Source organism: Rutilus rutilus (genome assembly GCF_951802725.1).
Source record: "Rutilus rutilus genome assembly, chromosome: 4".
NCBI classification, from domain to species: Eukaryota; Metazoa; Chordata; class Actinopteri; order Cypriniformes; family Leuciscidae; genus Rutilus; species Rutilus rutilus.
This window is the reverse complement of record NC_140212.1, coordinates 38,169,401-38,186,554: the sequence shown is the minus strand read 5'-3', so window position 1 is coordinate 38,186,554 and position 17,154 is coordinate 38,169,401. Positions and strand designations below refer to the sequence as shown.

Here is a 17,154-nt window from a genome sequence, read left to right as displayed (position 1 = left end):
GCTTGTAGAAACCAGACACATCATCACAATTGTGTATTTATTTGGTTATATATTTTATCTGTCAAAACGCCTCGTCTCTCTATTCCAGACTGCTTGATATGCATATATCTAGCTGTGCATGTGTCAAAATATAGCCTCCTCTATCATAACTCCTGTTTCTCTGACTTAAATGATAACACTGTATAAGGATTGGTGAGAGCGCTCAAAGAAAAAGAAATAATCATTCTAAAGAAATGTGATGTAAACATGATAATTTTATTTGAATGTGCATGCTTTAGAACTAAAGCCCCAGAGTTTTATGCTGTCCAGCCCCGACTGGTCCGTTGAAAGCCCAGGCTCGCACTGGCGTGACAGTGGAAAAGCGGCTATTACCAGATCTCCACGTCTCTGTATATTTGAATGTTTATTATCATTCCACACTGATGACAAAACAGTTCACTCATAAGTGAGAACTCATATGGTACTCAAGAGCTATTTTATACCCAAAACTTCTTCCACACTGACCACATGTAAACAGCTTCTCTCTAGTGTGAGTTATCATGTGCCTGTTAAGGATTCCTTTTCGGCTGAAACTTTTTCCACACTGTTGGCAGGTGAAAGGCTTCTCTCCAGTGTGAGTTATCATGTGCCTGTTAAGGATTCCTTTTCGGTTGAAACTTTTTCCACACTGTTGGCAGGTGAAAGGCTTCTCTCCAGTGTGAGTTCTAATGTGGTCTACAAAGTGACAATTTCTAGTGAAACTCTTTCCACACTGAGGGCATGTGTAGGGTTGCTCCCCAGAGTGGATTTTCATGTGCTTGTTTAGGCTTCTTTTAAGAGTGAATCTGTTTCCACACTGTTGGCAGGTCAAACGGCTCTCTTCAGTGTGAATTCTCATGTGGCATTTAAGGCTTCCTTTTCGGGTGAAACATCTGCCACACTGATGGCAGGTGAAAGGTGTCTCTCCAGCGTGAGCACTCATGTGGACATTAAGGTTTCCAATTTGAGTGAAACTCCTTCCACACTGTTGGCAGGTGTAAGGCTTCTCTCCAGTGTGAATTCTGACGTGTCTTTTAAGGCAGATTTTTTCAGCAAAAGTCTTTCCACACTGTTGGCAGGCACAGTGCTTCTCTCCGGTGTGAATTCTCATGTGAACTTTAAGCTTTCTGAGTTGATTGAAACTCTTTCCACACTGTTGGCAGGTATAAGGCTTCTCTCCAGTGTGCATTCTCATGTGGGCTTTAAGGTTTCCATGTTGATTGAAACTCCATCCACATTCAGGACATTTGTAAGGCTTCTCTCCATTGTGAATTTTCATGTGCCTGTTAAGGCATCCTTTTTGAGTGAATTTGTTTCCACACTGTTGGCAGGTGTAAGGCTTCTCTCCAGTGTGAACTCTTATGTGCTTTTTAAGACTTCCTTTTTGAGTGAATCTGTTTCCACACTGTTGGCAGGTGTAAGGCTTCTCTCCAGTGTGAATTCTCTTGTGGACTTGAAGATTTTTATGTTGGTCGAAACACTTTCCACACTGTTGGCAGGTGAAATTACTTCTAGTTCCTGTCTTTTTATCCTTTTTTCGTGAGGAAGTCTTTTCAGTCTGTGAACAACTAAAAGTTTTTTCTTTTGCCATGAATTCATGATTCTTATATTGATCTTTATCTTCAATTTCATTCAGTACTTCACTCTCCTTTTTCAGCACCATCAGGTCTAAGGCGAAAAAAGACAAATGCAAATTAACACCAGTTTAAGGGTACAAAGCAACAGACAACAAAACATTTAGACATGTAAAGAGTCAAAACCGACATTCAAAGAGTCAAGTCAAAGAGTCAAGTCACCTTTATATAGCGCTTTTTACAAAGCTTGATTGCATCAAAGCAGCTTCACAATGATAACATGAAAATAATACAACAAATTTTGTTTCTAGAAGAAAATTGCATCATCGTCCACCTTAAGTAAGGCAGATCAATAATATTGTTGAATATTAAATGTCACCAACTAAGCAAGCCAAAAGCCAAGGCAACAGTGGCAAGGAACCAAAACTCCATCAGGTGACAGAATGGAGAAAATAGAATGGAGACATACAACTAGATCCTATACCAGGAATGGGGAACCTTGGTCCTGGGGGGGCCACTGTCCTGCAGTTTAGCTCCAACCCTTAAAAAAAACTCTGCTGCCTGAACCTTAGTGATCCTGAAGACACTGATTAGCTTGTTCAGGTGTGTTTGATTGAGTTGGAACCAAATTATGCAGAAAAGTGGCCCTCCAGGACCGACTTTTCCCATCCCTGTAGTATCCTCAGGGGCGTTGCACCGGGGGGGGAAGGGGACAGTGCATAGGGCCCAGAGACTTATACCCCTTTTCCACCAACAAGAACCGGGTGCTGGTTCAGAGCCAGAGCCAGAGCTGGTTCAGAGTTGGTTCGACTGACGAGCTTACTAAGAACCCGTTTGCGTTTCCACCGGCCAGAGAGCCACAACAGAGCTATATCTTACGTCACTGCATACGTATCATGTTGCCCAGCAACGCTAGTGCGGCAGCGCCAAACACAAACACACCAGACTTGTTCGAGATGCATCGACTTCTCGCAGAACGATCAGCACATGAAATCAAAGCACTGCGAAAGCGATCAAAAAGCACAAGGAGTCGTATGATCTCCAAACACTCCCGAATCTCTGATCGGTCCACGCTGCTCCGATGCATCTCGAACAAGGCATCAACAATAATAGACGTTGCGTTACTATGGATGCTCATGGGTTTGCGAAAATAAATCGGCATCCAAACACGGCGAATCCAACGCGTTCGTGCAGCTCGCCGTAACTTACATAGACGGATATTATAATCGAGCTGCTATTAGCTCGACTAGCTGCTATTTAAAAATGGCGGTCACAAGTTTCTCTTCAGTCTTGTTGGCCACGGTAACCCCGCCCCCAGCCCCTGACGCAAGCGGTTCTTTCTTGGCTCCGTTCTAGACCCTGCAATGATTTGGTGCTACTTAAGAACCAGTTTTACTGGTTCGGAGCTGGTGCTTTGGCGGTGGAAAAACAAAGAACCGATTTGAAACTAGGCTCTGGCTCCGAACCAGCACCAGCTCTGCCTTGGTGGAAAAGGGGTATTATACATTGATGTCCTGTCAATAACAATGTCCTATGAAATACCTGTGGAGCACGGAAAAGAAAACTTGGAGGAATTCACACAAATCCTAAATGACCACCATAGATTAATCAAGGTAAAAACAACCACAAACCACACGGCAATTAACTTTCTGGACACTACAAAAGGTCTTCAAAGGTCTCTAACTCATCAACTAGATACAAAAGTTTACTTCAAAGAAACTGACACAAATGCCCTACTCACATCACAAAAGCTTCCACCCAAAACACACCTTTGAGGGAATAGTCCGGGCACAACTCTTGAGATTTTCCAGAATCTGCACAAGGGAAGAAGATTTCCAAGATGCCAAACGAACTCTCTACAGATCCCTCCGTACAAGGGGATATTCAAAATCAAAACTTAAAGAGAATATATAAGGAACATCGTGATAAACAAACAAATCCGAGAGAACAACAAAGCTCGGATGAACAAGTGATAGTTCCGGCTATCTTCACTCACACACCAACTTCAATAAAACTTCTCAAAAACCTTTGAAGACACACAAAACGTCACCATTATAGCGGCATACAAACGAAACCCCAATCTTAAAGATATCCTAATCAAAAGTCGCCTGCCCACTAGCATACCCACACATTTAATCTCTAAACCTAAAATTATCAGACAAATGGGGCAAGCAAGGGCCTACCCCGCACCAAAAATACCACTCAACAGTTCGAACTGTGTGTATGTAATCACTTGCAATAAATGCAAGATACAATATGTCGGGCAAACAAAAAACTCTATTAGAAGCCGACTACACCAACACAAATGCAATATTCGTGCATCCCCAAAAAATGCCAGGAGTCAAATACTGATCAAACATTTCCAAAGACACAGAGTTCAAAATGTACGCATCCAGGGAATTGAACATAATCCCCACTGGAAAGACCAAAAAAGGAGAAAAATATAATGGCAATTGATTAAGAAATTGGGAAGGAAATTTCCAAAAGGACTCAATGAAAGACTGGAAAATAAAAAAATTGATACAACAAAATAAATAAATAATAAATAAAATAAAAATATCCTACTTTAGACTAATATTAATATAAATCATAATATAAAAATAAAAAAACACTGAACCAGAATAACAAAACGGTTACATGAACACTCTTCTCCCTTCCCGACCCCCTTCTGCTTGAAAAAGGAGGGGAGGACGGGTTTAGGGAATGGACCAAATGCCCAGACAGGCACATGAAAATGGGTGGCCCAGACAGGTCTAACATTTTCTGGTCCATCAAGAGAACCTACAATGTACTACCATTGAATAACAAGAATTTATTTATATTTTTTTACCTACACTACATTCATCTCCCTTTCCTATTCCCTCCTCTCTGACACAGAAAAAAAGTGGGGGGAGGAATGGGATTAGGGGTAGGGCCAAATGCCCAGACAGGCACACGAAAATGGGTGGACCAGACAGGCCTAACATTTTCTGGTCATTTTCTCCTAATAATTGTATTAAAAAATTGATATCCCACCACAAAATAAAATAAATAAATAATATAATCTGCTAAAAAGGACTAAATTATTCGACATCATAACTCTTAATTTATCTTTCACTTAGGGAATACAGCACAAAAGCGAAAAAAATGTCCGAAGACGAAAATTTCAGAAGACTGATAAGAAGCCTATCTCAGGGCTTTTCATCACGAGAAGACCCTGAGAGATAGAGAAGCGCAGGGTACTAAACCACGCCGGCTAGAAAATATAGCGGAAAACTTAAGCACAGCAATCAAGCCAGCTTTAATTAATACAAATGAAACCACAAGCCTGTGGATTTACGCGAACGCAAGAAACTGGTTACATTTCGGTCTAGACATTCTGAAGGACCACTATTCTGAATGTCTTGAAAAAACCCAAACCTCCATCCTAGCCGGCTCTTAAAACAGGTGGGAAGAGGCCTGGCAGGTAGCCATAAAATGGGGGCGAAAAAATCTAAAGACCTTACAGACATCAACGATAGAACTCGCATCACAAGCAGTGATAGCTTTCATGACCACAAACGAAGACTGAAAAATAACTTTTCTCCGATCGGAGTACATCAGATTTTGATGACTGCAGCTCCACACAGCATCTTGTCAATAAAGAATCTGAAGATACACCAGATTCTCCTGGGCCCAGTTTTTCCAAAGTTTAATCTGGATCAGAATGATCTGCCAATAGACGATATCATTTTTCCAGAGATAATGTCAAAACATCAGCTATCAATATTAAGATGATTTAGCATTTCCAATTTATGTATTAAATTATTATTAATATTATTATTATTATTAGGGAAGGCCTACTTTTATCATTAAATTGATAGGCTATAATTAATTTGCCACACAATAATTTCATAGCGCATCACCGCATAACCAACGCGCAGTGAGGATAATAAAATATTACATCGAAGCTTCCTCCTCCTCATTGAAAATTGTCTAAAAACGTTTAGGTCGATTACAATGAATTAGAGGCCTATAATTAAAATTATTATGTCTAAAGGCTAATATTTCCGAACACGGCAATAATTAGTTAAAACAGTTTTATTTCAAAAAAAGTTTGTTTAACATGGAAATTGTTTAACAAATTGTGTGTTGTAAATTAACAAAAAATGGGCAAAAGTTTAGGGCAATCGGTTCGTATAGGCATGTGCCGGTATAAAATTTTCATGCTGCGATTAATTGATTGAGCTTTTATCACGGTATACGGTATTATCACAATATTTTAAGTGCACAAGAGAAATGGATGGATTGGGGGATGTAAAAAAAAAACAACTTGCATCACAATAGGTGTAATTGTGATTGTCAAAACATTTGGTAACTAAACAGAAGTTTAGTGCAACATGTTACAATGTTTACATGGTACAATGACTGGTAGGCTACTGTTTGTATTATATAACACAATTTTCACGATTTCAATTCAATTCTTGGATTTGATTTCAATGTTGATTCAATATTGACTCATTTGGATAAATATTAGGTAGGCTACAGCAGATAGACTAAAGAAGAAGAGAAAAAATACATCTTACATAATGCTGTAAACATACAGAGAGCCCTATCAGCTGGTATTATTAAAGGTTAAAAATAACAAATTAAGTTAAATATAATGTGGTTCTCATTATAATAACAATTATATAATGACACAGGTAAAAATATAATAAATATGTAATATAGTGCACATATGTAGCAAAATACTCTATTTTTTCTAGTCAACTAACGTGCTGGTCATTCCTGAGGTAAATGTAACGTTCTGTGACACAATTGTTATCCTGTAGTTTTATTGACCTCTTTCCGTGGCTGAAAAACACTGATTGATCGATATTATTTATGAGGCATATATACCTTTCGGTAAGTTGTACTGTATCTTTAAATAAGAAGTAACAGATGATCGGTTTACTTGAACTGATGCGCTACAGCGATCTGTCACGTCACATTTACAAGCGCCAAAACGGTATTTATTGTCTGAATTTCGTAATAAAATAGACAGAACCTGATAGATGAGAATTTTTTTTAATATCAAAAGTAACCTGCTCTGTCTAGTCTGTCGGTGTCAGTGTCCTCTTTGCTTCGTGATTTTTCTCTGCATGAGAAAATGGATATGTGGCGTGAGAGCGTGTGAAAAGTGTGAATTACGTGAGTCTCACGCTGAATGCGTAGAGTTGACAGCTCTGCTTTTAGAAGAGGGATAAATCGACGGCAGCATTTCTCCTTCCGCCATGCTTCTTCTCCATGTGAGGATTATTTACATTAGACTAGAGTGCGCACTGGGCCGCATGCACACAGTGCTTCTACATGTGGGGATTGTTTACATCAGAGTGCGCACGTGTTTCATGCAGCATATATGCAGTGTTTTTTTAAGCGGTTGATGTGCAGTCTAAAAATGTAAATTCGGAACTATTATTTTTCACGGTATTCTGAAGTGCCCGCGATAACAATATCGTGCATATTCATTACCGCGAATTACCGAATACCGGCACATTCGTAGCTCTGCTTCAACTGCGATATAGTAATGAGGAGAGACCAAAATTTCTGAAATGCCAGAAATTCAGGTGAAACACACCTGATCCAGCTAATCAAGTCCTTCAGGCTCATTTGAAAGCTACAGGTGTGTGTTGGAGCAGGGTTGGAACTAAACTCTGCAGGACTATGGCCCTCCAGGAAAACTGAGTTTGGCACCCCTGCCCTTAAAGCAGTGGTTCTCAAAGTGTGGGGCACGCCCCCCAGGGGGGGGGGGCCCAAGGTTACTCCGAACGGCAATTACACTGAATCGTTCTTCTTCAGACTGTTGGAACAAGCCCAACATAGAAGTTGCTCGCCATAGAAAACACCTCTTCAGCGGACCGAATCACAAGCTGCTAGCACGCGTTCCGGTGAGAAGACCGAAGCTGAGCTCGTGAGGCACTCTCCAAAGCTGCAATATATTGGCGCTTTTATATAGTGTCCATCCAAAGCAAAACTTAACTATTTAAATGTTGTTATTTAAATTAAAAGTTCAAGTTCTGGTCTATTATTCTCTCTTACTGTTATGATTCAATGACATGACAAATTGAAACTATTCCTGTTTTTCATTGCACGTTTTTCAATGTAAAAAAATCGTCCCGCTTTTATATATATATATATATATATATATATATATATATATATATATATATATATATATATATATATAAAAGGTTTAAAGGGGGGATGTGACCAAAAACATTTGAGAACCACTGCCTTAAAGGGATATGGTGATGGAAAAAAGTATGAGATAAGAGAAAAAAAATTTTTGCGTTCTCTCTGAAAAGTTTTATATTGATCTATAACGTAAGATGGGCGCCACCATGTTTGTTTGCGCCGCAGTTCAGAGAGTCCTGTCAGTTAGATTTACAACACGTGAATTCTGAAGAGCTGTTCTTCGGCCACCCTTTCTCCACATGGGATTTCCAGTATAGTGTTAGTCTGGGCACCAGCTCTAACCAAAGCAAAAGCCTCACGTGTCCGTGGATTTGCTGGTTTTGCCCCTACCAGCAGTGCAAGTGCTGGACTTGCTCCACCTCCACTACGTCACTGGACGTCTAATGAGACGCAGCAGGGCACAAAGCTTCTTTTGTGTATCCACATACGTTCTGCAGGGCAAAAGAGATGGTGGCCCAAGCAGGCCATGATGTGAAGTCCTGCTTAATGTGTGGAATACGCGGACACAAGCTCCGTTTCTTCCCAGCCTTGAAGTTCTACAGTTTAAATAACAACAAGAAAGTCAAGTGGACCTTCAAGGATTTCTGGGAGATCCACGACTTTTGTGAAAAACCTTCGGTGGAAGCGCGAGCAGTAAGCCTGGTCGGAGACGTGTGTTTAGAGATGGAGCAGAGGGGGCTTAGCTTCATCAGAAACACCCAAAAGTACATGGAGCATGGCATGCCGTGGGTCAAGGAAGTGCTGCTTAAGCTGCCGAAATTCTGCTTGAGGACCTTCCTGTGACCCTGTCCCGTTTTTTGCTGCCAAGGGTCTGAAGCTGTGGGCCTTACATGAAAGTATGCCATACAAGCTAAGGATCACAGCTGCTTCTGACCCACAAAAGCTTTGAGTGGCAGAAAAAAGCGTCTCAGAGCCTGTGGAAGAGGAGGTTGCTGAGGTCGAGAGTTCCACTGAGGTGCAGAATGTGAGAAAGCTAGTTCCACGCTTTCTCCCTGCTAGCTGCTCCCTCCGTTGGACTAGCATGGAACTGGCATTAGTTAATGTCAACGCAGAAGTGCCTCATAAAGAGGCATACGCAAAATACATGGCTGAGTGCCAGTCAATGAATGTTCCTGTGCTCAGCTTTAACGCGTTCTGCAGGAGACGCAATGCAGTGATGAAAGAAATGGTTTAGGGGTGGGTTATTTCTATAGGTTTAGTGTTAGTATTAGTAATTATAATAGGATTAGTGTATGTTATTTGTTAGTAATTAGTATTAATTTGTAGTTGTTACGCTTAGAGGTTGGTGTTTAGGCTAATGTTTTTTTTATATATAAGTCAGTGTTAGGTGTGTTCTGTGTTGTATTTTTGTAAAAAAAATAAAATAACAGTAACCCAGCCTCTGACATTACACAAAGCAGTGTAATGTCAGTGCCGGTCCCAAGCCCGGATAAATGGGGAGGGCTGTTATTCACTTAGGGTGGGGTTTGGGGAATAGGGTTAGGGGAATAAAACATCCAAGGCTTAAACCTAAGGTCTGAATCTGGTTGTGCACGGTCCATCCGTCCACTGACCACTTTAGACTAACTCGAGCCAGACCAAGTTCACAAGCATGCACTCCATCTCATTTTTAAATCTCTTATGAGTATGACCTCTTGATCCCTTTATTGTGTCCCATAGCTCTGCCCAGGCAGCTCTAAATTTTAACTGGAAGTGGCCATATCTCCTAATTAGAAGGTCGTATTGAAGCATGGGAGGGGTTAATAGTAAGGTCCGGATGAGGCCTTTAAGATGACACCAGGGGCCTCATTTATAAAACTTTGCGTAGGATTTGCGTCAGAAGTGGCGTACGGATGAAACATAGGTCATGCGTACGCACAGAAATATTCGGATTTATAAAACCGTGCGCACGCACATCCTACGCAGTTTTCCCTTAATAAATCACAATCAATTCTAAATGTTGCACAGCTTTTGCGGGTTCATGTCACGCCCATAGTTTCCCATAAATAGTCAGTGAAACGCCCACAAGTTAATATTCATCGATTGCGAAATCATGACAAACACAGAGAGGAAAACCAAGAAACGTAACTTCACTCAATGTGAAGTAGAAATTATCGTTGGCGAGGTGGAAAAGAGGAGTAAAATGTTGTTTGGAGGGCGCAGTGTGGGCATTACTAATGCCAAAAAGGCACTTGAGTGGCAAAAGGTTGCAGATGCCGTTAATGCTGCAGCCTCACAACCTCGGACCGTGGCCGAAATAAAAAAGAAATGGTCGGACATCAAAGTCGATGCAAATAAGCGCTCCATCGCCAGAGTGTGTCTGCCACGGGTGGGGGAAAGGGGACACCGGAGCTGACCCCTCTTGATGAGAGACTGGCAGCAATTATTGGGGAATCCCTATTAAGTGGAGTGGTGACTGAGGTGGAGGGGGACACTCCAGATGCACACACTTTCACGTGTTTCTTCCATCTGCCGACGGTGTCGCCGTTTCTCATTTCACCCGTTTTTGTGCGTACGCCTGGGTCAGAGTTTGCGTGAAGCACCACACATTTTCCCGTCAAGTTTGCTTTTTATAAATACCAATTATTGCGTAGAGTGTGGCGTACGTCTTCTTTTGTGCATACGCAACGTTTATAAATGAGGCCCCAGATGCATGTCATTCTGAGCTTTGGGGGCGGAGCTATGGGACCTAATATATTTTTGTATCCAAAAATTATCTCGGTCTAGGAAAGTGTCATTGGATAGGTCTCTGTGAGTGCTTTCCAATGACACCTTGTTTGTGTCGCTGCGACCTTCCAAGACCGAGATACATTTTTGAAATTCTATAGGTCCTAGAGAGCTGAATTCATCAGTTTCTCCCGAAAAACATGTAAGTAAGTGGCCGGTGAACTGTCAGAAGAATAGAGTAAACCTTATATTTACTTACACTTTATATGTGTCTGATAAAACACGTCGGCAAATTATATTTGAATATATTGTTATTGCTGCTTCCATAGACATTCGGTGTATATTTTACAAACTCCAAATGTATTGTTTTACTATTTAACCCTCTGATGGTTTATGGGGTCTTTTGGGACCCCAAATGACTTTTACTCAAATAAAAAAAAATGTTCCCTTTGTCCAAATGGTATGAAACCTTCTACGGCTCTCAACACTTTCTAGATCTACAAAAAAAAATTTAAATTGGAATGATATCTGTTTTTATGTTGGCATGACAAAAATTGTGACACTCGTGGTGAGACCCCGCAATCAAAATAGACACAATTCATCATCAAAATCAGAAACAACGCAGAACACATCGACAGAAATGACAGAAATAAAGTGGCACACTTCCACCAATGCAAAAAACATCCACAATGCTAAATTATATTGCTCACAACACGCGTGTACACACACACACACACACACACACACACACACACACACATAGAGGAATACATTTTTGAGACTATAAAAACTGTTCTCTTATCATTTGTAAAATAAAATCATCCAAAATGCAGTACCACCACAAAAATAAATTGGTGACACTGACACATTGAAAATGTGCGCACACACACACACACACACACACACACACACACACACACACACACACACACACACACACATATTTGTAAGGCTATAATTTGTCAAATAAAATCATCCAAAATGCAGTACCACCACAAATATAAAGTGGTGACACTGACACCGACAATGTGTACTCACACACTCTCTCTCTCTCACACACACAGGAACATTTGTAAGGCTATAATTTGTCAAATAAAATTATCCAAAATGCAGTACCAGTGTACCACCACAAAAATAAATTGGTGACACTGACACATTGAAAATGTAAACACACACACACACACACACATACACGCATACACACACACAGGAACATTTGTAAGGCTATAATTTGTCAAATAAAATCATCCAAAATGCAGAACCACTACAAATATAAAGTGGTGTGGTGACACTGGCACATCGACAATGTGTACTCACACACTCTCTCTCTCTCTTTATCTCTCACACACACACACACACACACACACACACACACACACACACACACACAATTGTGTGTGTGTCTAGAATCTAGAATTAGATTAAAAATGAGAATAATAAATGATAAAATCTTAAGACTCCAACATTTCTCTTTGTAACATTTTGTTCAGGTTTGGTTCTAATCATAATGTAACATTATTGAAAAACTGGGTTTTTTTGGTACAAAAAAATGCTAAACTGACAAAAATATTTTATTTTTGTTATAATTGTGATTTTATAATATTTAGATATGAATCCAACTGAATCCAACTTGTGAAAAGATATATTTCAGGTAGTCTAATAGCAAATAGCATATACTGGAGCTCTATAGCCATATAGTGGTTAAAATTATTATTTTTTATTTTAAAACGGCATTTTCCAAAAAATGGGCAAAAAATTTACATTAAACCATTTAAAATTATCCATGTTATCCCCATGAATGAAAGTTAGAAATCTGGGTCTTTTATAAAGTGAATTTTACATCAAATGTTGTTTTTTTGTAAAAAGGCTATTTAAATATTTATTTATTTATTGAAATTTAAAAAATATCATAAATTCTCCAAAAACTGCACAAATGTTGAGTAAAAACATTAACAAACAGAATAAAATTACATTTGTAAAAAAAAAAACTATTATCTTGTTACAAAATTAAATGTTATTGTCTGGGGTCTCTAGAGACCCCAAAAACCTCAAGTGTAGACATAAATAAAGACCATCAGAGGGTTAAATGTCTGAAACCTAAAATAAACAGTATGTGGTTGAAAACACTGCATAGTGCTGAGCGCGTCCGTCTCTGGCTAAACGCAAGCCAACGCGCAAAAAGCCCAGCTTGAATCTGGCCGTTATGGGACGTCACTGCACATTTTAAATCTCATATGTGGGACTGTACCGCTCAAAAGGTTAACAGCTGTTTGAGGGATTCTTTTAGGGCAACCAAATCTCCTTTTTTTCTACTTTACTGTACTGTAAGGCTTAATGGGTAGCCTAATGTTTGTGTACTTTATCTACTATATCACTATAAACAAATCAATTGCAAAATATAAATAAATATGCATAATACATGTAGGTGTTGCATTATTTAATCAATTTTAAATATATATTTCATTGTAGTCCTGAAATCCACCCTGTATCCACCCTGCTGATGGGATCAGGATAATACTGTTCTTTTCTCAATCCTGCAAAAAAAGTTAGTGTTCTAATCCAACTTCATAATCCTTTTTTTCTTCTTCTTTTGAACAGATCATTTTCATGAGTTGATCCAATCTGATAGCCGAAATGCGACCAGATTACTTTTGAACAACTGGGCCCTGGTCTTCGCTTCTTAGGCCGGCGACACACTGGCTGCGTGGCGTGTCCGTTTTTATTTCGGCTCCTCATTCTCTGCTAATGTCTTTACTGCTAAAATGACTAACTATACCAACAAAATCAATTCTTCTGACTCTCACACGCTTTTCAAAACCTTCTCTCTTCTTAACCCTCCTCCTTCTGCTCCTTCCTTAACCCTAACATATGACGATTTTGCAAACATTCTTCATAAATAATACAACCACCATTAGCGGCCAATTTTCTACACCACAAACTGACACGCACATTCTAGAAGTCTCCAAACTCACCCTTTCCAATCACCCTCCGACCTGTCTGTTTGATCCTATTCCCACTCATCTACTTCAAGTCATTTCTTCTTCATTTGTACCCGCACTTACTCGCATCTTAAATGCTGTGGGAAAGGTACCAGTGTGAAGAGAGGTGTTGATGATGTAAGTGCGGGAACAAATGAGGAAGAAAGATTGTTACAGGACAGTTTTGAGTGTCAATAGCTGCGTTTCCACTGTCGGGCCAAAAGCGGATGTGCTAGTGCGTTTTGTAGCGTCTGGACGAAATCACAATGACTTATTCATTCTAAGCTTCAGAAAGCTTTTAACCTATTGGACTCATTCATGTAAATCACAGGCCTAGCGCCAATGAGTCTGGATCAAATTGCCCTGTTGTCACTTTAGTGTCATGGTAGAGGCTAAACAGAAACACCTCCAAACTCTTTCTAAACTCTTAATCAACTCAACTCCCCTCTCACGGCAGGCAAGAAGGCCAGGTGGCATGGATGGACATCAGAGAGATGCCCCAATTTACATACACTTTCCATTTAACTCATAATCTACGCTTGATTGTCTCTGTCTGCGGCTCACCAAACAAAGTCTCTTAAATGTGTGATCTTAAGCTGCAAGCTTTTATATTGTTGAGTACTTTATAGTAATCTAATAGAACAGACAATTTATTCTTCATGATCAGAAGATTACACAAATGTTTTCTGTAAACTGTAGATTGATTTAATAGTTAGGTGAAGTTTGATATCTGGCATTAATTGTGACCCGTGTCATGCTACAGACTTAGCAGATACCAGTAGGCCTATCTATCTGAACAGATAGATCGTCTATTTCTTTTTTACGGATGAGATCCTGCAGAAATCCTGAACGCAGTCCATGACGCAACAAGTAAGCAGTTTTTTCTTGACGAGAAATTCTCTGGTTAACACACAATTCAATGGGATGGAATGAACTTTCTGACCCCGACCTGTGCACTGCGAATTTTCCTGTGACGTCAACCGTGAAGGGGTCTAAACCTTGGTCCAAAGCGGGCCAACTTGGGCTTGAGGAGTGGTCATGAATAGAGGCAGAGTCGACACGACGACGACTTGCATTGCAATATAGCTGGTCAACTAGTCTAAAATTAAGAAACCCCTAGAAAACAGTTCTAAAAAACAACAACACTGTGTACAATTAAGATAGGCTACTTAATATATTATTCCAATATCCAAATATGATACTAAATCCCACAGGGAAAAGGGCTTCTATTTGTGACGTGCTGTCTTTCCATTTGAACATTGCACATTTTAAACAGGACACGCATTAGCTGAATAAATGTTAGCCAATACAAACATATTTATAGAAAACAGTTGACAATGAATAGACAGGAGTCCAATAATAGCATAACGAATCACTTGAGCCCCTTTCACACAGAGATTCCGGAAAATACACGGATAAAGTGACCCGGGATTTGACCCGGGTTCATTTGATTTTGGTTCATTCACACTGCCAGTGATTTTCCGGAATCAGAGAGCGCGTTCACACACAACCCGTGTATGTCCCGGAAAGACACGTGACATCGATGTGACTTGTAATGTCTCAGCAGCGTCTTCAGTTTGCTTATGAGCTGCGATTTATTTCTCTGATTCGATCATAAAATTGCGCATTTCGTACCATTTCACAGCTGGCGAACGATCCCGGCTTCAGCGTCATCACTACGACACGGCATTATTACGGCTTTTGTTCACACAGCGCGCGTCCCGGGACTGAACACGGCAATGTTACTAGGTCCCCAACCCGGCATCGATCCCGGCATTAAACCCGGGTCGTGTTTGCGTTCACACAGAAGGCGTTCCGGCAATTTGCCGGGTTCAATGCGCTGTGTGAAAGGGGCTTTATTTTAAAAAGAATATCAAGTATAAGTTAGACGAATCCGACATATAATGAGGGCTGTGTTAACAGTAAAACGTCCATCATTTAACGAATTTTAAAAACACGGATGGATAATACAAAATGCTTTCTGACATTTTGACAGAAAAAAAAACAAGCAAGAACAAATTTAAACTTAGCCCGTCAATTTTCATTTTACAATTATCTTCTCTCTCTGTGTGAGAGAGCTCGCGCAGCACTGAGACAACGGTAGGCTACTTTTTAATCCATAAGTAACTAACACGCTAGGTTTCATACAAAATAAATATGTAACATAATTAGGTACTTTAGTTATAATTAACACAACATACAAGCTAAACTCAGATTTTGTGTTGCTTTGACAAAGGATGTGACATTTTTAATCAAAAGTCGGATATGATGGACTACCAGAGAAGATCAGCAGCTTTAAACATCTCTGAAGGGTCATATGATCCAATCAATTATTACTTATTTATCGCTTCATTTACTACTATTTATGTTTAAGTATGTTAAAATGTTAGTAAAGCACATTTGAGGACAAATATAATAATGACTTTTTCATTGTTCTCTATTCAGAAGTAGACATTGGGTTTATTACACAGAATAATTATTTTGTTTAGGCTACTTCTGTTTTTTATACTTTTGTATACTCTCTATTTCTGTAGAGAGACATTTTAATAAGGATCAAATGACTGAATTCAGCTTTGAGAATGAAACCAACCTGTTTGTTCCTCAGTTTCTTCATGTTTGACTCTGAATGTTGTTTCAATCTTCACGTCTTCACTCTCCTCTTTAATAAACTCCATCTTTATGTTTTCAATCTCCTCTTTAATAAACGCCATCTTTATAGAATACGTGGATCTCAGTCGCTTCTTCCTGTGTGGTTTGTCCTGTTTAAGATGAGAATAATTAACAGAAAGAAAAATAAATCCTCACTAAATCTCTGAGTGTGTCTCAATCAGCTCTAGTTCGGTAGTTCAGTTCACTGGTAAGAGAGTCAGTCAGAGAGAGAGTTAATGGACTTAAATCATCTGATTAACACTCAAAACTATCTGCAGATTAATAAAAACTATACAGACACTTCATATTTAGGCTTTATGATCTACATTTGGTATAATTATTATAGATTATATTTAAATTATTACACGTTCATGAAAACATTAACAGTTGGTTTGTAAAAGCTGTCATTACACATGTTAGTGTCTGTTGTTCTCGTTCATTTACTCTGTTTGAGCATCCCGTGTCGTGACTCAAACGATTCGAATCACTGAATCATTTTGTAAAGTATTTGATTCAATTGACTCGGAATGTCGAAAAGCTCGGTTTCTCCATCACTACTGACCAGTGACTGAATTCGTGTTTATGATAAACTGATTCACGATAGAGGGGAGCGAAATGAGACGCAAGTTTACTGTTTATCATGTGTGGATGCGCTTTACTCACAAAAATAGTCTTCATTAAAGTTAGATAATGCACTACAATGGTATACAATAGCACATATAATTACACATCGCTTGTAAAACAACAACAACAACATTGACCTGGCTGTTTCTATCTTTTTAACCAGTTTAAATTCTTAAAACTAACCTTTATTCAGCCGAATCACAACAGATGCAGGAGCGCGCCGCAGCCTTATGACGTCATATATCCATACCAAAATAAAAGTCTTAGAAGTGCAGAGAAATGTACTAACTATTTTTACCAGATAATCCCTATATTAAAAATGTAAATAGTGACAAAGGTGATACAAACAAACATGTTAAAAGGGGTGTATGAGTTCATATAGCAGAGTTCATACATGTGTCCAAATTTAAATACATAGTCTCTCTATTTTAATAATATAATAATTATTATAGCAGTTACAATATAATTATTGC

The 17,154-nt window shown here is 39.3% G+C and overlaps 1 protein-coding gene across 2 annotated transcripts; it reads right to left on the bottom strand.

Annotated features, from left to right (window-relative positions):
- Window positions 1-235: 235 nt before the first annotated feature.
- Window positions 236-16,932, bottom strand: LOC311289962 (uncharacterized protein). 2 transcript variants are annotated; one of them, XM_084408236.1, is made up of 4 exons: window positions 16,865-16,928; window positions 15,999-16,167; window positions 630-1,686; window positions 236-545 (listed from the first exon to the last, which is right to left on the bottom strand). In XM_084408236.1, exons 2-4 carry the CDS (start codon window positions 16,117-16,119, stop codon window positions 440-442), a joined length of 1,284 nt encoding a protein of 427 aa, XP_084264362.1. In that variant the 5' UTR covers window positions 16,120-16,167; window positions 16,865-16,928; the 3' UTR covers window positions 236-439. The 2 variants fall into 2 exon arrangements, with proteins under 2 accessions (XP_084264362.1, XP_084264361.1); XM_084408235.1 differs by having other exon boundaries at window positions 236-1,686; window positions 16,865-16,932.
- Between the last annotated feature and the right edge of the window lie 222 nt (window positions 16,933-17,154).

Bases quoted from the DNA above. Each gene is read 5' to 3' on its own strand.
- LOC311289962 (XM_084408235.1), bottom strand. From the start codon at position 16,119: ATGGCGTTTATTAAAGAGGAGATTGAAAACATAAAGATGGAGTTTATT. The intron at 1,687-15,998 runs GTTGGTTTCATT...TTTTCGCCTTAG, and splicing joins AGAAACTGAGGAACAAACAG to ACCTGATGGTGCTGAAAAAG.